The 14,025-nt window shown below is 41.6% G+C and overlaps 1 protein-coding gene across 30 annotated transcripts in view; it reads right to left on the reverse strand.

The window, feature by feature from the left end:
- Window positions 1–14,025, reverse strand: part of rims1a (regulating synaptic membrane exocytosis 1a) — a 92,061-nt gene that overhangs the window by 13,938 nt on the left and 64,098 nt on the right. For 9 of the 30 annotated variants that reach the window (XM_070977742.1, XM_070977736.1, XM_070977737.1 and 6 more), the window contains 10 exons: window positions 13,835–13,965; window positions 13,381–13,552; window positions 11,222–11,375; window positions 10,875–10,931; window positions 8,707–8,872; window positions 7,992–8,096; window positions 7,275–7,334; window positions 5,232–5,300; window positions 3,748–3,837; window positions 2,430–2,513 (listed from right to left, as the gene is read on the reverse strand). In XM_070977742.1, the coding sequence (XP_070833843.1) occupies window positions 2,430–2,513; window positions 3,748–3,837; window positions 5,232–5,300; window positions 7,275–7,334; window positions 7,992–8,096; window positions 8,707–8,872; window positions 10,875–10,931; window positions 11,222–11,375; window positions 13,381–13,552; window positions 13,835–13,965 (1,088 nt within the window). The remainder of the gene's footprint in view (window positions 1–2,429; window positions 2,514–3,747; window positions 3,838–5,231; window positions 5,301–7,274; window positions 7,335–7,991; window positions 8,097–8,706; window positions 8,873–10,874; window positions 10,932–11,221; window positions 11,376–13,380; window positions 13,553–13,834; window positions 13,966–14,025) is intronic. The other 21 variants (XM_070977764.1, XM_070977751.1, XM_070977760.1 and 18 more) reach the window with 9 other exon arrangements.

Genomic DNA, 14,025 nt, shown 5'->3' on the forward strand with positions numbered 1-14,025 from the left:
ATGATGAGTTAAGTTAAAGAGGAGCACAGTGAATATTCCATGCCTCACCTCCCCCTGTATGTTAATCCTGTCCAAATGAGGCTTAAGACTAACTTAAAAAAAGATTCCTCCACACTGGTGAGTGGATTTGAAAAGCTACCAGCAGCAGACACATTTTTGAAATAATTTTGAAGTTGGTTGTGTAATTCCAAGCTCCTCCCATCGATGACCTCATACATTATTGTTTGACATGTGCTGAGTATACAGTACATGCCTTACCTGCCACTGTCAGAGAGCTTCCTGCCAAGAGTCTGACATTCAGGTGTTTCCAGGGTCCGAGGCTGCCTGGAGAATGCGGATGAGCAAAGGGAACAATACACAAAAGAAAAAAAGATGGATGGATGAGAGGATGAGAGGATGGAAGAGAGCATGACGGAGGATACATCATTTAGAGTCTGACTCTGTCAGCGGGCTGTCATTGGCCTTATAAGTTTATGATCTGGAAAACAGGAAATAGGAGGCATGCTGTGATGGATGGTATGATGGTGATATGAATAACGGGTGTCACACACTCATGCTTCATCTGTAACTGTGCCTGTGTGTGTCTGTGTGTGAGTGAGTGTGTGTATATACATGTAAGTGTGTGTACCTCTTCTTTGTACTGAGGTGAATTAAAGTCTCTTGAGTAGGAAGCAGCATCCATATTCTCCATTCATGGACAGGAAGATGACAAGGATGATACATGTACCACCACACACACACACACACACACACACACACACACACGCACACACACACGCACACACACACACACACACACACACACACACACACACACACACACGCACACGCACACGCACACACACACACACGCACGCACACACACACACACACACACACACACACGAACATACACAGTCACACTTCTAATATGAATTATGAACATCATGAATTTTAAGTCATTGCTGAGCACTAGGCCTTGAAAAAGAGAGACTGCTTTAAGACTGAGAAGAGAAGGCGAGCACACAGAAGCTGCAGATGCAATTCCCAGAACAAAAAGTACACTTGGAAAGACTGCATGAGGCAAACTCAACAAGGCAAGATGTCACACCATATCCACTACAAACTACCATAAGTTCAGAGGAGCACAAACTGGCCACTGGAAACCATGAAGGAAGGCTGGAAAAGCAACAGGACAAAACTACGGCAAAAACAACAACAACCAGGAACGAAAACTATGGCTACAACTATCGCAAAAAATTGCAAACCAGATAAACACCACCAACAAGCAACCCTTTACACAATGTGAGTGACAAAGTATGAAACAATGCAGAACTTGTCTGTGCATATGGCACATCCTGACCTTTATTTTGACAAGTTCCAAATTGTATATCATGTTCACTCTCACTGTGTCCAGCTCACTGACCGCAAACCAGGAGTTTAGGGTTAGCAATTGGAAGCTCAATTGCAAAAAGTGACAAGAATAGCTTGTCATTTTATCTTGTATCTGTTAAAATACTGTGAACCCTTCAAGAAAATAACAATTTCAGTCAGAAGCAAGATTGAAGTAATAGTTCAACATATTGGGAAATATGCTTACTTGATTTTTTGTAAAGAGTGTCAGGGAAGGATTGATACCACTCTCATACCTGTCTGTTAAAGTAAAGTCAGGTGACATTAGCAAAGCCTAGCATAAAGACTTAAAATATGAGGAAACAGCTCATCTGGCTACACTCCAGGTAACACAATCCCCCAACAAACACCTCTAAAGCTCACTAATTAACATGTTATGCCTTGTTTGTTAATGCATACCTTTTGACGGAGCCAGGCTAGCTGTTTCCCCCATAAAGACTTCAGTCTTTATGCTAAGCTAAGCTAACTGTCTCCTTGTTGTTACTTCCTATTTAATGGACAAATATGAGAGTCGTATGGACCTTTTAATCTAACTCTTAGCAAGGAAACAAATAAGCTGATTTACCAAAGTTTTCTTAATGGAATTTTAAAATTTGTTGTATTAAATTTGGCTAAAATAAGTTAAATTATACTTGTTTAAAAGAGACAAGATAAAGTGACTCACTACACTTCTATCAGAATAGGAAAAGTTGGAATAGCTTAGGTTGCAAATTCACTACCAGCTCGTCACAGAAATATCAGAACTCAGCAAAGAAACTGTCAGCTGCAAATATGAGGTAGAGCTTGACATCTGCCCGAACCCAATAAGACCCGACTGAACCCCGAGGATTTCAGTCAGGTCTGCGAGGATGTGTTACATTACTGAAAAAAAAAGTTAGTGACATGTTGGGTGGTGATATGCCTTGAAAAAGACCTTTCTTCTTTTATTATAATCGAACAAAAATCTTTGGGTCTTTGAGCTTACATCATAACGGCATCAGATTTTAAGGCATAAGTCAAGCTCTGAGAGGAAGCGGTTGGGGTCCACAAAAGGGTACCTGTCATCTTCTGGGGAAGCATGTTGGATAAGAATCCTGGGACTTGCCGGACGTCTCCGGGGCAGGGAATGGGACAAAGATTTTCTATGTGTACACATACAAAATATATCACCCATATGATCAAATCAAAAAGCCATTACAAAATCAGAAAGCCTTGCACTTCCATTCTTAGGAATGCACAAGCAAAAAGCTGCCTGAGACGCTTTGTTCCTGCCACGGCTGTGGCTGAAGTATTTTTTGGCCACTTGGGGGAAGTTGAACAAGCTCTATGAACAACACTGAAATAAACCCGACCTTGTTAGCAATCATTTACTTATATGCTGTATGTTTCCAGCAGACATGGAACAACATTAGAAATTTGGAGCTGTGTTTCCGGCCACCCAAAAAATAAAGGTTCAATAGACCACCCGTTTTTAGCTCCGGTTTGGTGTTCACTAACTCCTGAGGAAAATATCTTTGGAAGTTATAATCTTTCCAGTACAAAATTTTTGTTTTCTTCTTGAGTGGGAAGCAATCAGCAGCATCCTTCCAATGATTACATTGACCCACAATCTCTCAACATACATATGCCATGTAAGCAGGCCAACGTTTGGTGATAAAATATACGTGAATAAATTTGAACATATCCTTCAAGGTATTTTGATTAAATTGTCGGTGATGGTTGACCAAGAAAGCAGCTCTGGTGCCAGAAATCTGTTTGGATGAAGCGGAACAGCTGGTCTCGTGATTCAATGTATAAACAGACTTTGGTGACAAAAGGTTATGCTGGTTTTACAAAGAAGTGAGGCAAACAAATGAGATGAAAACTGCAGGTTGAAGAAAGTAGGCGGGTTGGTGAAGTGATTCATCTTTAGATACAGTAAAGGTAAGATGGTAAGGTATACATGAAAAGGTGCAGTGATTTGGTTCTCAGGATGCCAATCGCACTTGCATCATATTCATGGGTTCATGAAGGTGTCTAGATCAATAAGATGAAATTTGGCAAAATGTTTCCAGGGTAAAACAATTCTATAATTGAACAAATAAAAGTCCCACTACTGATACTTGTTAATGGATGACATACGGTCAGTTTTACAGAATCGCTGCACCTTCATATACAACTTGTGGACTGTGGCGAAACACAGGAGCTGTTGGGTGTATCAGCAGATTGAAAGAGTAGAGTGGTGTATAGTGATCTGGGTAGAGTGAAGAGGAGGGAAGCTTTATCTCCAGCGAGTGTAGGACAATTCAGAGTGAAAAGAACTGCAAAGACTAGGAAACGTAGAAGATAAGAGACTACTGGAGCACTACAGGAGGGGTGGTGGACAGAGGCTGGTACCTTTCAGTCTCTGGTGAGGGGGCATGATTGTCTGGAGTCAGACAGTTGGCGCTAGCGCTCCTAACCCTGGCCAGAGAGGGCTGCAGATCACTAGAGGCACCACAGCACAACATGCCATCCAATGGAGGAGGAGACAGGAGGAGAGGACAGAAACAAACACAAAGAGAAAAACAATGGACAAACAGAAAAAATGCTTTAAAAGAAACTCTGGTTAGATTCCAAAAATCATAATGCTAATCTGAGAATTAAACCATGACTGGCTGGCTGGTGTAAGGATGGGAGTGTCTGTAAATTGTCATGGTTGTCATGAAGATGGGGTAGGGTGGAAAGGTTTTTTTTGACTGTCATGGCAAATGATGGAATGCTCCCTGCACTATTCTGCCAACCTGGTGCATCTTACGCTCCTTTGTTTAACCATTAATCATAATCTGCACGCATGTATGTGTGTGTCTTACCTAACTGTCACCTCATCTTTGAACATTGCAATGCAGTGTGTGATGGAGCAGCGCGTTGCCATGACCGTGTGCGATCCCACATAAGAGCTTATCTTTCGACATGCAGGCAGCGTTGAACTAGTCACAAGATGAAAGTTTCAAAAACAAGCATGCATTTTTGCAAGGAAAGAAAGCTCAGATTGGAAAGAAACCTGTGAAGCCCCTGCTGCTGTGGAAATACTCACAGAAAAGGAAGTCCGCAGGTTTGTACATATCACAAGCTTGTGTGTCATTCTACTATCAATACGTACAGTTTGGCAGGTATCTTAACTCTAATATTAGAGATCATCAAGATCTGCTACAATAAAATCATAATGTTCATCTCCACAGGTTGAGAAAAATTCACACTGGCATCACGGAATGTCTAATGGCCTCAGTATGCTTCAACCAAAGGGCTTATCAAATTGCCTGACTTTACGGTAGAAGTAAACCTCGACTTCCGAGATGCATTTGAGAAAGAAACATCCAATCATCAAGCTCACAATTGTCTACACACTGTTTACTGGCAACAACGTGTAGAAGCAAAATACTAGAATACATTTTGAAGCTTAATTTAATTAACTTTTGGATTCTGGGTCAGTTTTGGAAGAATTCAGCTTACAGTATAAATCGCTGTTTGTTCCCAAATACAACAACAAAAGGGTTTGAGTTTGCTGCAGCTCTAATTTGCCACTCTTACTGGTTTCTTCCCAATAGCAATGGCTGCAGAGGCTCATGGGTATTGTATTTTTAGCTGTCAGCCCTGCCAGCTGACAAAAAAACAAACATGATTTCTCAGAAATGATGCAGAAATAATTCAAACTGTTGGCCACAACATAATCCTTCTGGATTGTTACTTTATCCAGGAGAGTCCCGTGTTTGTATGCTAAGCACCACTGAAGAGATTGTTTGAAGAAAAAATTTGAAACAGGAGCACAGAATGGATAAAAACGTCCAGGTATAAACAGTTTGTTTGTTTGAAGCATACTGAACCCTTAACTGTGGACTTACCTGTTTGTGTGTTTGTTGAACAAAAGTGGCATCTTAGGTGGCAGTGTGTTATTGCGCCTAGTAGATCTCCTGATGTTAGCATGCATGCAGCAGACACAAGTCGGATAATGGGAGGAATGGGTGGAAGAGGAGAAAAAAAACAAGTGTGTTGCACAACAGACAGAAAGTTTTACAGGTCAAAGAAGTTGCCAACTTATCCAGTGATTTTATGTGCTATGTAGTATGTTACTAAGCTTATTTGAAGATGTGTTGTTCAAAGAGGTTTGGCTCGCTAGCTGATTTATTCTATTTTCTCATCAAAATATTTATTTATACTAGAAAAGCAATGCAAGTTTCATGTTTCAGGACTGTCAGTTATGTCTTCACGGCCGTCATACTGTCATCTGACATGTTTCTAAACAGTGCATTCCTTGCAAAAATCACTGGCTAAGCTTGTAAGTTTCTGCAGGGTAAGCGAGTAGAACTACAGCGCTGCATGACAGGCACACAAGCATCGCAAGCCAACTCTCATCTCTGCTGACACGCTTAAAAACACCCTTCCACCTCAAACACATCCATGTGTGTACAAAGTACAAAATGTTACCATCTTATTATGTTTCAATCGGAGAGGTATAGTTGTATAAGGAAAAGCTTCTACAGATGTGTTCTTAAGCGTGTAACTTACCTTCTTTTTGGCTTTGTGCTCAAAAAGCAATGTGAGGCTTGTGTGGAGACGATGAAAGCACGTGTGATGCACAAATGTTAAATGACAGTAAAAGTCCTGATATCTCAACTGTATCAGGATGAGCATGCAGAGACAAGAACAGGACTCTAGCCCTGGAAAGCCATTCTGATGGTGGTGGTGATGGGTTGCAGAACAGCAGCAGGATAAGAGTGAAGCGCAGTGTGAATGTAAGCATGGTCCTGTAGTGTCCTCTTGTGGATGAGAGGGAGCAGTACGACTAAACAACCAGCGCTCTGACTCCCCGTCCTCAAGCTGATCCATCTGTTTATATATTTCATTTTCCCCAATAACACATTCATTTCTAACGACGGTTAACATCGTTGCTTGTTTATTCCCCACCTGCTTCTTTTCTAATTGTCCATATTACCCAAAATTCTGTGTAAAATAGCAAGTCAGTGATCATAGTGTGTCAGCAAATCCCATGAATAGAACAAAACCAACTATGAACTGATCTATCTAACAAATATTGTGTGTGTGTCCAAAAGCCTGATAGAGTATATGTTATCCCTCTGTGCCATAGAGCTCCATTGGTCCAAACTATTAAAAACACATCAGTGAGCTGCACTGTTGCACCGGGTGACAAGTTCCTTCACTACCATGAACACAGACACTGTAGTTTAACTTGACTCAGTCCCTCATACACTGTCCTGCAGGCCCAAATACTCACTAGTGTCAAATGTGGATTAATCCACAACTGAAAATAGTCCCCAACACACAATTTTTTCCTGTTAGAGGAACGTTTGTTAAAAACTACAGTGCCAAGCTGTGAGCTTTACTTATTTATATATTTATTTATTGCCATTTTTAAAAATGAAACTACACATTCCTGACCAGTTTTTAAAGATTTACTGTTCAATCAAAAAAAAGGGCTTGGGTTGAGAGGCACACGCAAGGCAGGCAAAGTATCAAGATTATTATTATTTCATGGGATTTGTTGACAATAAAAAAATTATCTCCAGCCTTATCTATTAAGTCTAGTCCACGATATTACATCTACTAATATGTGTTGACTCCTCTTTTTTTACATTACACTGGAAGAACATTTTGTGTAACTATTACTTTCTGTATATATTCTAAATGACACACAATTTACATTTACAGCACTTGTTTTGCTTTTACAGCAAAGAAGAAGAAGAGCCTCTACTTGAGTGTGATACTTTCTCACTCTTTCATCTCTTTCTAAACAGCACCAGTGATGGATTTAACTACTATTTAAAGACGACTGCATAGACAGAGAATCCGACAAAACACTGCGCACATAAGACTACAACCAACCTAGAACCCAAATGTAAACAATATGTCATGATTGGCTAGTTTACCTGGTGTGGAGGCACTCAGCACTTTTGCCTCGCATTGACTGGTGCATCATGATGACCTCACTGTGGTTACCATGGGGATGGATGAAACATGAGGAAATCAACAACAGTCAAAAAACCACAAGAGCAGAGGGAGAAGAGGGTGAATAGGAAAGAGGAGCTGTCGCTGATTGCTATGCACGTCACACACACGCACGCACATACTCAGAAATGCCACAGATTTTTACAACCAAAGCCGTATCGACTCAGCGCTGCCTTAAAGTCACTTTATACAGGACAACGGACAGCTACTGCACCAAACTTGGTTCGAGGCCCAAGGAAAAGAGAACCATGAAAAAGGTAAATTCAGTGATAGACAGGGCAGAAAAACAAAAAAAGACACTGGTAAACAGAAGAATTTAACCTGTAAAGCTTGATCAAATCTCATGACAGACACTCACACCTACAAGGAAAAACAGAATCTCTGGAGCAGTCACAGTTTTTCACATTAAATCTGCTGTCTGAAGCCAAGTGTTCACACAAATAAGCGGTCAGCGTTACACACAAAATAGCAAACAGTGACAAACACTGGGAACAACTCTGATGACACTTAATCTAATTAGATACATTACAAGCGGTGTTCACATACACACACACACACACACACACACACACACACACACACACACGCACGCACACACACACACACACACACACACACACACACACACACACACACACCTGTCATCCAGGTACTCCTCCTCCTGGTGGCGACCTCTGGCAGCGTCGTAGTAGCGAGTTGGAGAACGAGAACGACGAGTGTGAGGAAGCTCATCATCCAGACTCCTGAAAGGAAGGAAGGAAGGAAGGAAGGAAGGAAGGAAGGAAGGAAGGAAGGAAGGAAGGAAGGAAGGAAGATTTATGTCAGGTTCGTGGTCAGGTGGTGTTGCAGCAGACTCTTGGCGGGGCTTATTTGGCTCGGCCAGTGAAAGCAGAGCTGGCAGCACTGCCTGTTCTGCATCAGACAGACATTTCATTAGTAGATGGACTCTGTTTGTTGGCTTCCAACAAACTCTCATTCCGCCTCTCCTGCTCTACCGTGTTGCTTTCAGCTCTTACAAGTGACCAATGTCTTCTTAGCAGGCTGACATCGGCCTTTTATTAGAATCCATCATCACATCAGCCTTCACCTCACCTCTGAAGCCTTAGAGTTAATGATTTTAAATTGTGCATGTCCTTCCATACCCGTATAGGCCATAGTGGGCTATAATATGACCACTTGGAGGATGCCAAATATAGAAATCTGCAGCAAAGAGGTGGATTATGTGTGCAAGCATCACTTTGAGTAGACCCTGTCTTGATCTCTTCAAACTGATTCACGTAAAATAGTGCAACTGTTAAAAATCATCATGTTCCTCCTTAAAAATAAAATCTTGTTTCATCTTTGAACCTTCACCTCTGGGCGGGAATGTTGGGTGGGCGTGACCGGATTCGTCCCTGCTCCTCACGGTGCGGGGAGACCGAACGGGAACGTATGTGATGGGTGGGTGTCCTCTGCTGGTCTGGCACCTCCAGGGTAGACGTGGACTCCCGCTGCCTCTCCCTGCCACGCCCATCCGCTGCTGGGTGGGAATGGCCATGCATATAAACACACATGAGTAAATGTGGATGAGTGCTCAGAAGTGTAGTTAGTAATTGTCAGTGTCAGTCTTTACAGCTCTGATCTACAGTGAAGTGACACATTCCTAAACAGCACAGAACTGTATAATATGAATGATCTTCATCCAGATGCCCAAATTCATTTAAGCAAAGTGGTTACATTTATATTTCCTAAGAGTTTCATGAAAACAAAATACTATTTATGGTAACAATAATCATTCAGTGCATTTATATTCAGTACTTATCTCTCCATATGTTTTTTGTACTGGTGGAGTCTGCCTGTTCTGCGATGGGTTTGGATTACCTCAAGATAATGCTAATAGCTAAATCACACCCGATATCAACCTAGCATGTCAAACTAACAAGACCATGTTTACTACTTTCATGCTAACATCTCAGCATGGGGCCTGAGAGCAGTGAACATACTGTGCGGCAACTACAACAGGAGAGTGTGACTCAAGGATACAGACTATTTAAAGATTAGCCTAATAATAGGACTGCAGCTGACTATTTTTCATGACTGTGCCCTGTATTTTCTGATGTAGTAAAAAAAAACAAAAAAAAAACTTTCTTTGGTGGTGTAGCGGAACTATCTGTGAAGACAAAAATATAAATAGAGAGACTGATCAGCCTTGAAGGGATTTGTGCGACTGTGTCAAGCTTTGTTGTGGTCCCAAGGTCACTGGTTTCATTTCCAAGAGAACAGCACCACAAAGCTAACAGTGGGCCATTAGTTTTGTTTTGCAAAGTGCTACCAAGGTCTTTCATTTATTCCTACCATGCATGGAAATTAAAACAAAAGTTGTTCAAAGTAATGTGGTGGATTTTTTCCATCCCTTCTGTCCTGCTTTTTTCTACTTGGGACTCATTAACAAGAAACACGGACACATAGTGTTGTAGGGTTCGACTGATAGAGCTGATACTGTGTTTCCAGCAGAATTTTCTAGCCAGGGTACAAAGTGTCTGAAACAGCCAACAGACCATCACTATCTCCATTACAAAGGAGACAAGCATGACAATCTATAATGAAATACAGGATGATTACATTTTCACTTTGATATGTAATTTATTGTAACAATAACAATAATAAGAAAATGCTTTTTCCTTCCATACTTGAATGGCATGTGATGAAAATGTAGATCATCTTAAGGGCTTATCATGAGAGAAACATGTAATCAATCAATCTAATTCTTAAAATAGCCCATATCAACAAATTCATATACCAGTCCAACCCTAACCCACAGACACACACTCAGACACAGATATTTACAGTGTATAGATGTACACTAATAGACACACAAACAAAAAGCTGAGCGTTTCAACATACATGGAAGTAATTTATGATTAAGAAATGAATGTCTTCAAACTGAAACTTAGATGAGCCCCATTTCAGAGCTTATCTGAGGCAGAAACCTGCCTGAGCTGACTGGTGCATGGAGCCTGGATGCTTTCTGTCATGTAGTCACGTAGTCTATGACATGACAGTATTCTCCATACACGGCCCATCGTGATGTCATACAGTATGTATTGCAATCTATGTTTTTATATTTCATTTGGATTTTTTGATCCATTTCAAGTAATTTGCTGAGAATGTTAACATTTTTTAAATAACTGTCAGGTCACATGAAAAGAGGAAAGACTAAATGAAGACTATATATGAAGACTGAAAGGTCAGTTTACATTTTAAGCCAACATTAACAGTTTCTAAAGTCATTAGTTTCTGTCAGCTGGTGTGACCTTTGCTTGCCAGTGAAAGGCCTGTTTGTTGCCTGTGGAATACATTTCGGCACTAGATTGTGGAACACATTTTGGCATAAAACGTAGTCCATGCAAAAACGAAAACTGACCCCAAACTTTGCTCTTAACCAATACTTACAACTGTTCCAGCCAAAAAACCCCCCAAACAACACCACAAATAAAAATACAGTTTGTGGGACACACTGAATGTAAACAATCCCCACCCACCTTTAGACACTACTGCTGTACCCTCATCAAATTCAGGCTCTGTTACACGCTGAGAACCTAAACAGTCATAGACACACACGCACACACACACACACAGAGACATGTGTATATACACCACACACATATATACGCATGCACATATCCAGGGACAAATGCAGTATTAGGGAAGGGTAGTGAAAACAGACAGTTACATTGATATACTTTACTCCTTGATAGTAAACCACACACAATCCTTGCTCTCGTATACAGTGATGCATGCATGCACGCTCGCACACAGATATAAGAGTACATGAAAGAGCTTATAAAGAAATATATATACTTAAGGCCACTGTCAGACTCAGACTTACGCTGCAGCTTCTTGCCAGGTGTGTCTGTGTGTGTGTGTCGTCGGGGCAGGAACGGGGAGGGTCTGGGCAGCGGTATGGATGAGACATCATGGGTTTGGAGTGGATACCAGTGAGGCTTGTCGTCCAGTAAGGCCGTCTCCAGCTCTATCAGGATCTGCCCAAGTCATAATCCACACAGTAATGAAATGTTTTGCTGCTGTTCATGAGCGCTGATTGAGCCTACACAGACAGTGGACGCTGTCTCTGAAAATATATCAGGAAAGTTTTTATGTGCGCTGCTCTAAACATCTGCTGTCTGGTGTTTGGTGCAAACATATTCTGGCACAGAAGAAGTGATGCATGTTTTGCATCAAAGAAGTGTTAAGTCCAATATTCCCTCTGGTTTTAACTCTGTTTTGGTCTATATCTGGATCTTTAGCTTCGAAATGCTCCACTAACTTTGCTATTCAATCTGAGCAGGTGGGTTTACTGTGATCAATGTAAAACAGCTCCCTGCTACTACTGGAATTAGGGTTGCCCCTTAAATGTAAATAAGAAGCCCCCAGTCAAACCTCAATTTGTTAGCCAATTTTTTTTATTTTTTTGGGCAGGACCACAGAAAAGTAGGGCCCAGGCCTATAAACATGACAGTCTGTCCCTGACTGACTGACTGACTGACTGACTGACTGACTGACTGACTGACTGACTGAGTTTCCCCATTGGCCGTTGCTTTTAAAAAAACAAACAGGCATAAATGTTAGTTGCTACTGTAACTCCAGATTCTATGCCCCACTGAGTTCACACACATACAACATACACCCACTTCAGGAGAAATCAATAACCAGTCCACACCTCACCAATGTGTCACAGCCCAGTGGCACATCACAGTACATCATATACACACAGATGGCACAGAGACAGTAGCTGATATTCACCATGAGGGAATGAAACTGGAAAGCAATGTAAAACCTACTGCTGTGAGAAGTGGAAACAGTAATTATGCACTGTAACAGGCCAGCATTGAGCCGAGTAGAGAGAAAACAGCTCTCTATGAACCAAGAGGCATGAGGGAGAGTGCTCAGTTAAAGCTCCCCAAATAACAATCACTCTGGCAAACTCAACTATAGAGTGAGTCTTAGAAAAACCCGAGACATCCACAGTTAGAAATGAACCAGATGATATGTCCGATAGTTTGAATAAGTTGTCTTTCAAATCAAACATCTTAATGAGTGTAAAGCATGTCTCCTGGAACTGCATTTATAGCATTTTTGGACTCAAACGTAACTTAACCATGTCATGTGATCTGCTTCTTCAGTACACCTTAACAACTACTGGCACCACCACAGAAAACAGCACAGAAATAAATTAGCATTTAGTATCCACCAATTCCCATTATAGACACTACCACTGACTATCTTTGCAACAGTCTGGCCACAATATAGCACGTGGACCATAAACAGACCAGTCATATACTGTACAAGGTTTCAACCTAGTCTTAAATTAGAGACGCTGGTCCAACCTTCTCTACTGCATCCAGTATGATCAGCTTCAGCTTACAGGCTAACAGGAGGCATGCAAGTCAGGTGATCTGTGGTGAGCTCGGGTTTATAACTGAACTGTTAACAGGGCACACACTTACAGGTCTTACATTAGAACATGTGATGTAGACCTCCTCATGACTTTACTGTCTTGCATATTTATATGTTCCTTTTTTCGTCTGATTCTGAGAGAAACAGCTCCACGACGATGTTTGTTGATGAGTTGTGATCATGAGAGAACAATGTGTGATATCATGAAATAACATGATAATTAAATTGTTATCTAGGGATGGTTATCTAACACACACTTGTTACTGACATATGGGCATATGTGTATAATTATGAGTCCTGTTTGTCTAGTTCGTTCAGTGCTGTTCTGTCAGTGTGTGTATGTTTTAATTGTGACCTGTCAAGGGACTGCAGATGAAAATTAGCTTCAAGCTGATTCTGGAACAATTCATCAAATGGTGACCACCATGACCCAGACTCACAATCACCACTGAGATGCTGTATTTAGAACAAGTGGAAAGGACTTTGTTGTTAGTGTGTGTGTGTGTGTGTGTGTGTGTGTGTGTGTGTGTGTGTGTGTGTGTGTGTGTGTGTGTGTGTGTGTGTGTGTGTGTGTGTGTGTGTTCGTGGTACCTCTCCCATAAAGGTGCTGTCCTCCTCTGGTGACCGGGGTTGGTCCCATATAGTCAGCTCCAGCATGTGGTTGCGGAAATCCCTACGATGGACATGAGTGTAGACGAACGTCTGGTTCCACTTGGGCTCGCAGGTCTTCTTCACTGTTTTTGTCCTACGTTTGCTCTTGTCACTGTGTTACACAGCACAGATAGCATCAGATTGGTTTGGGTTAAAGGGGGCTATCAATCTCTCAGAGCCAGCTGTGGTTGCTGCTTGTTTGTCCCAGATTGACTTCTTCCAATTTGGGTTTTATGGCTCCAATCAACTGGAAACTATGGCAAGCAAGCATTAAATTCAGACTTCAGAAACCTGTTGGTGATGTTGGTTCTGACTGATCTAAATTCATCCCAATCAGACAACCAAGCATTTTAATAATTCTGATCTCTGGGACTACCTGTGAAGGTTGGCATACCTGCGGTCAGGGAGGAAGTACATTTTGACGTAGGGGCTCCTGGGCCGCCCGTCATGCCGGACAGGAAGCTCTACAGCCTGCAGCACGTTGACGATTAGCTGATGGCCCACTTTGTCGTACCACAGCTTCACCTGGGTGGGACACAAACACAGACAAACCTGATGCTGCATCTCTATTCCAAAACATCAAGA

The sequence above is a fragment of the Chaetodon trifascialis genome, chromosome 13 (genome assembly GCF_039877785.1).
Source record: "Chaetodon trifascialis isolate fChaTrf1 chromosome 13, fChaTrf1.hap1, whole genome shotgun sequence".
Taxonomy (NCBI): domain Eukaryota; kingdom Metazoa; phylum Chordata; class Actinopteri; order Chaetodontiformes; family Chaetodontidae; genus Chaetodon; species Chaetodon trifascialis.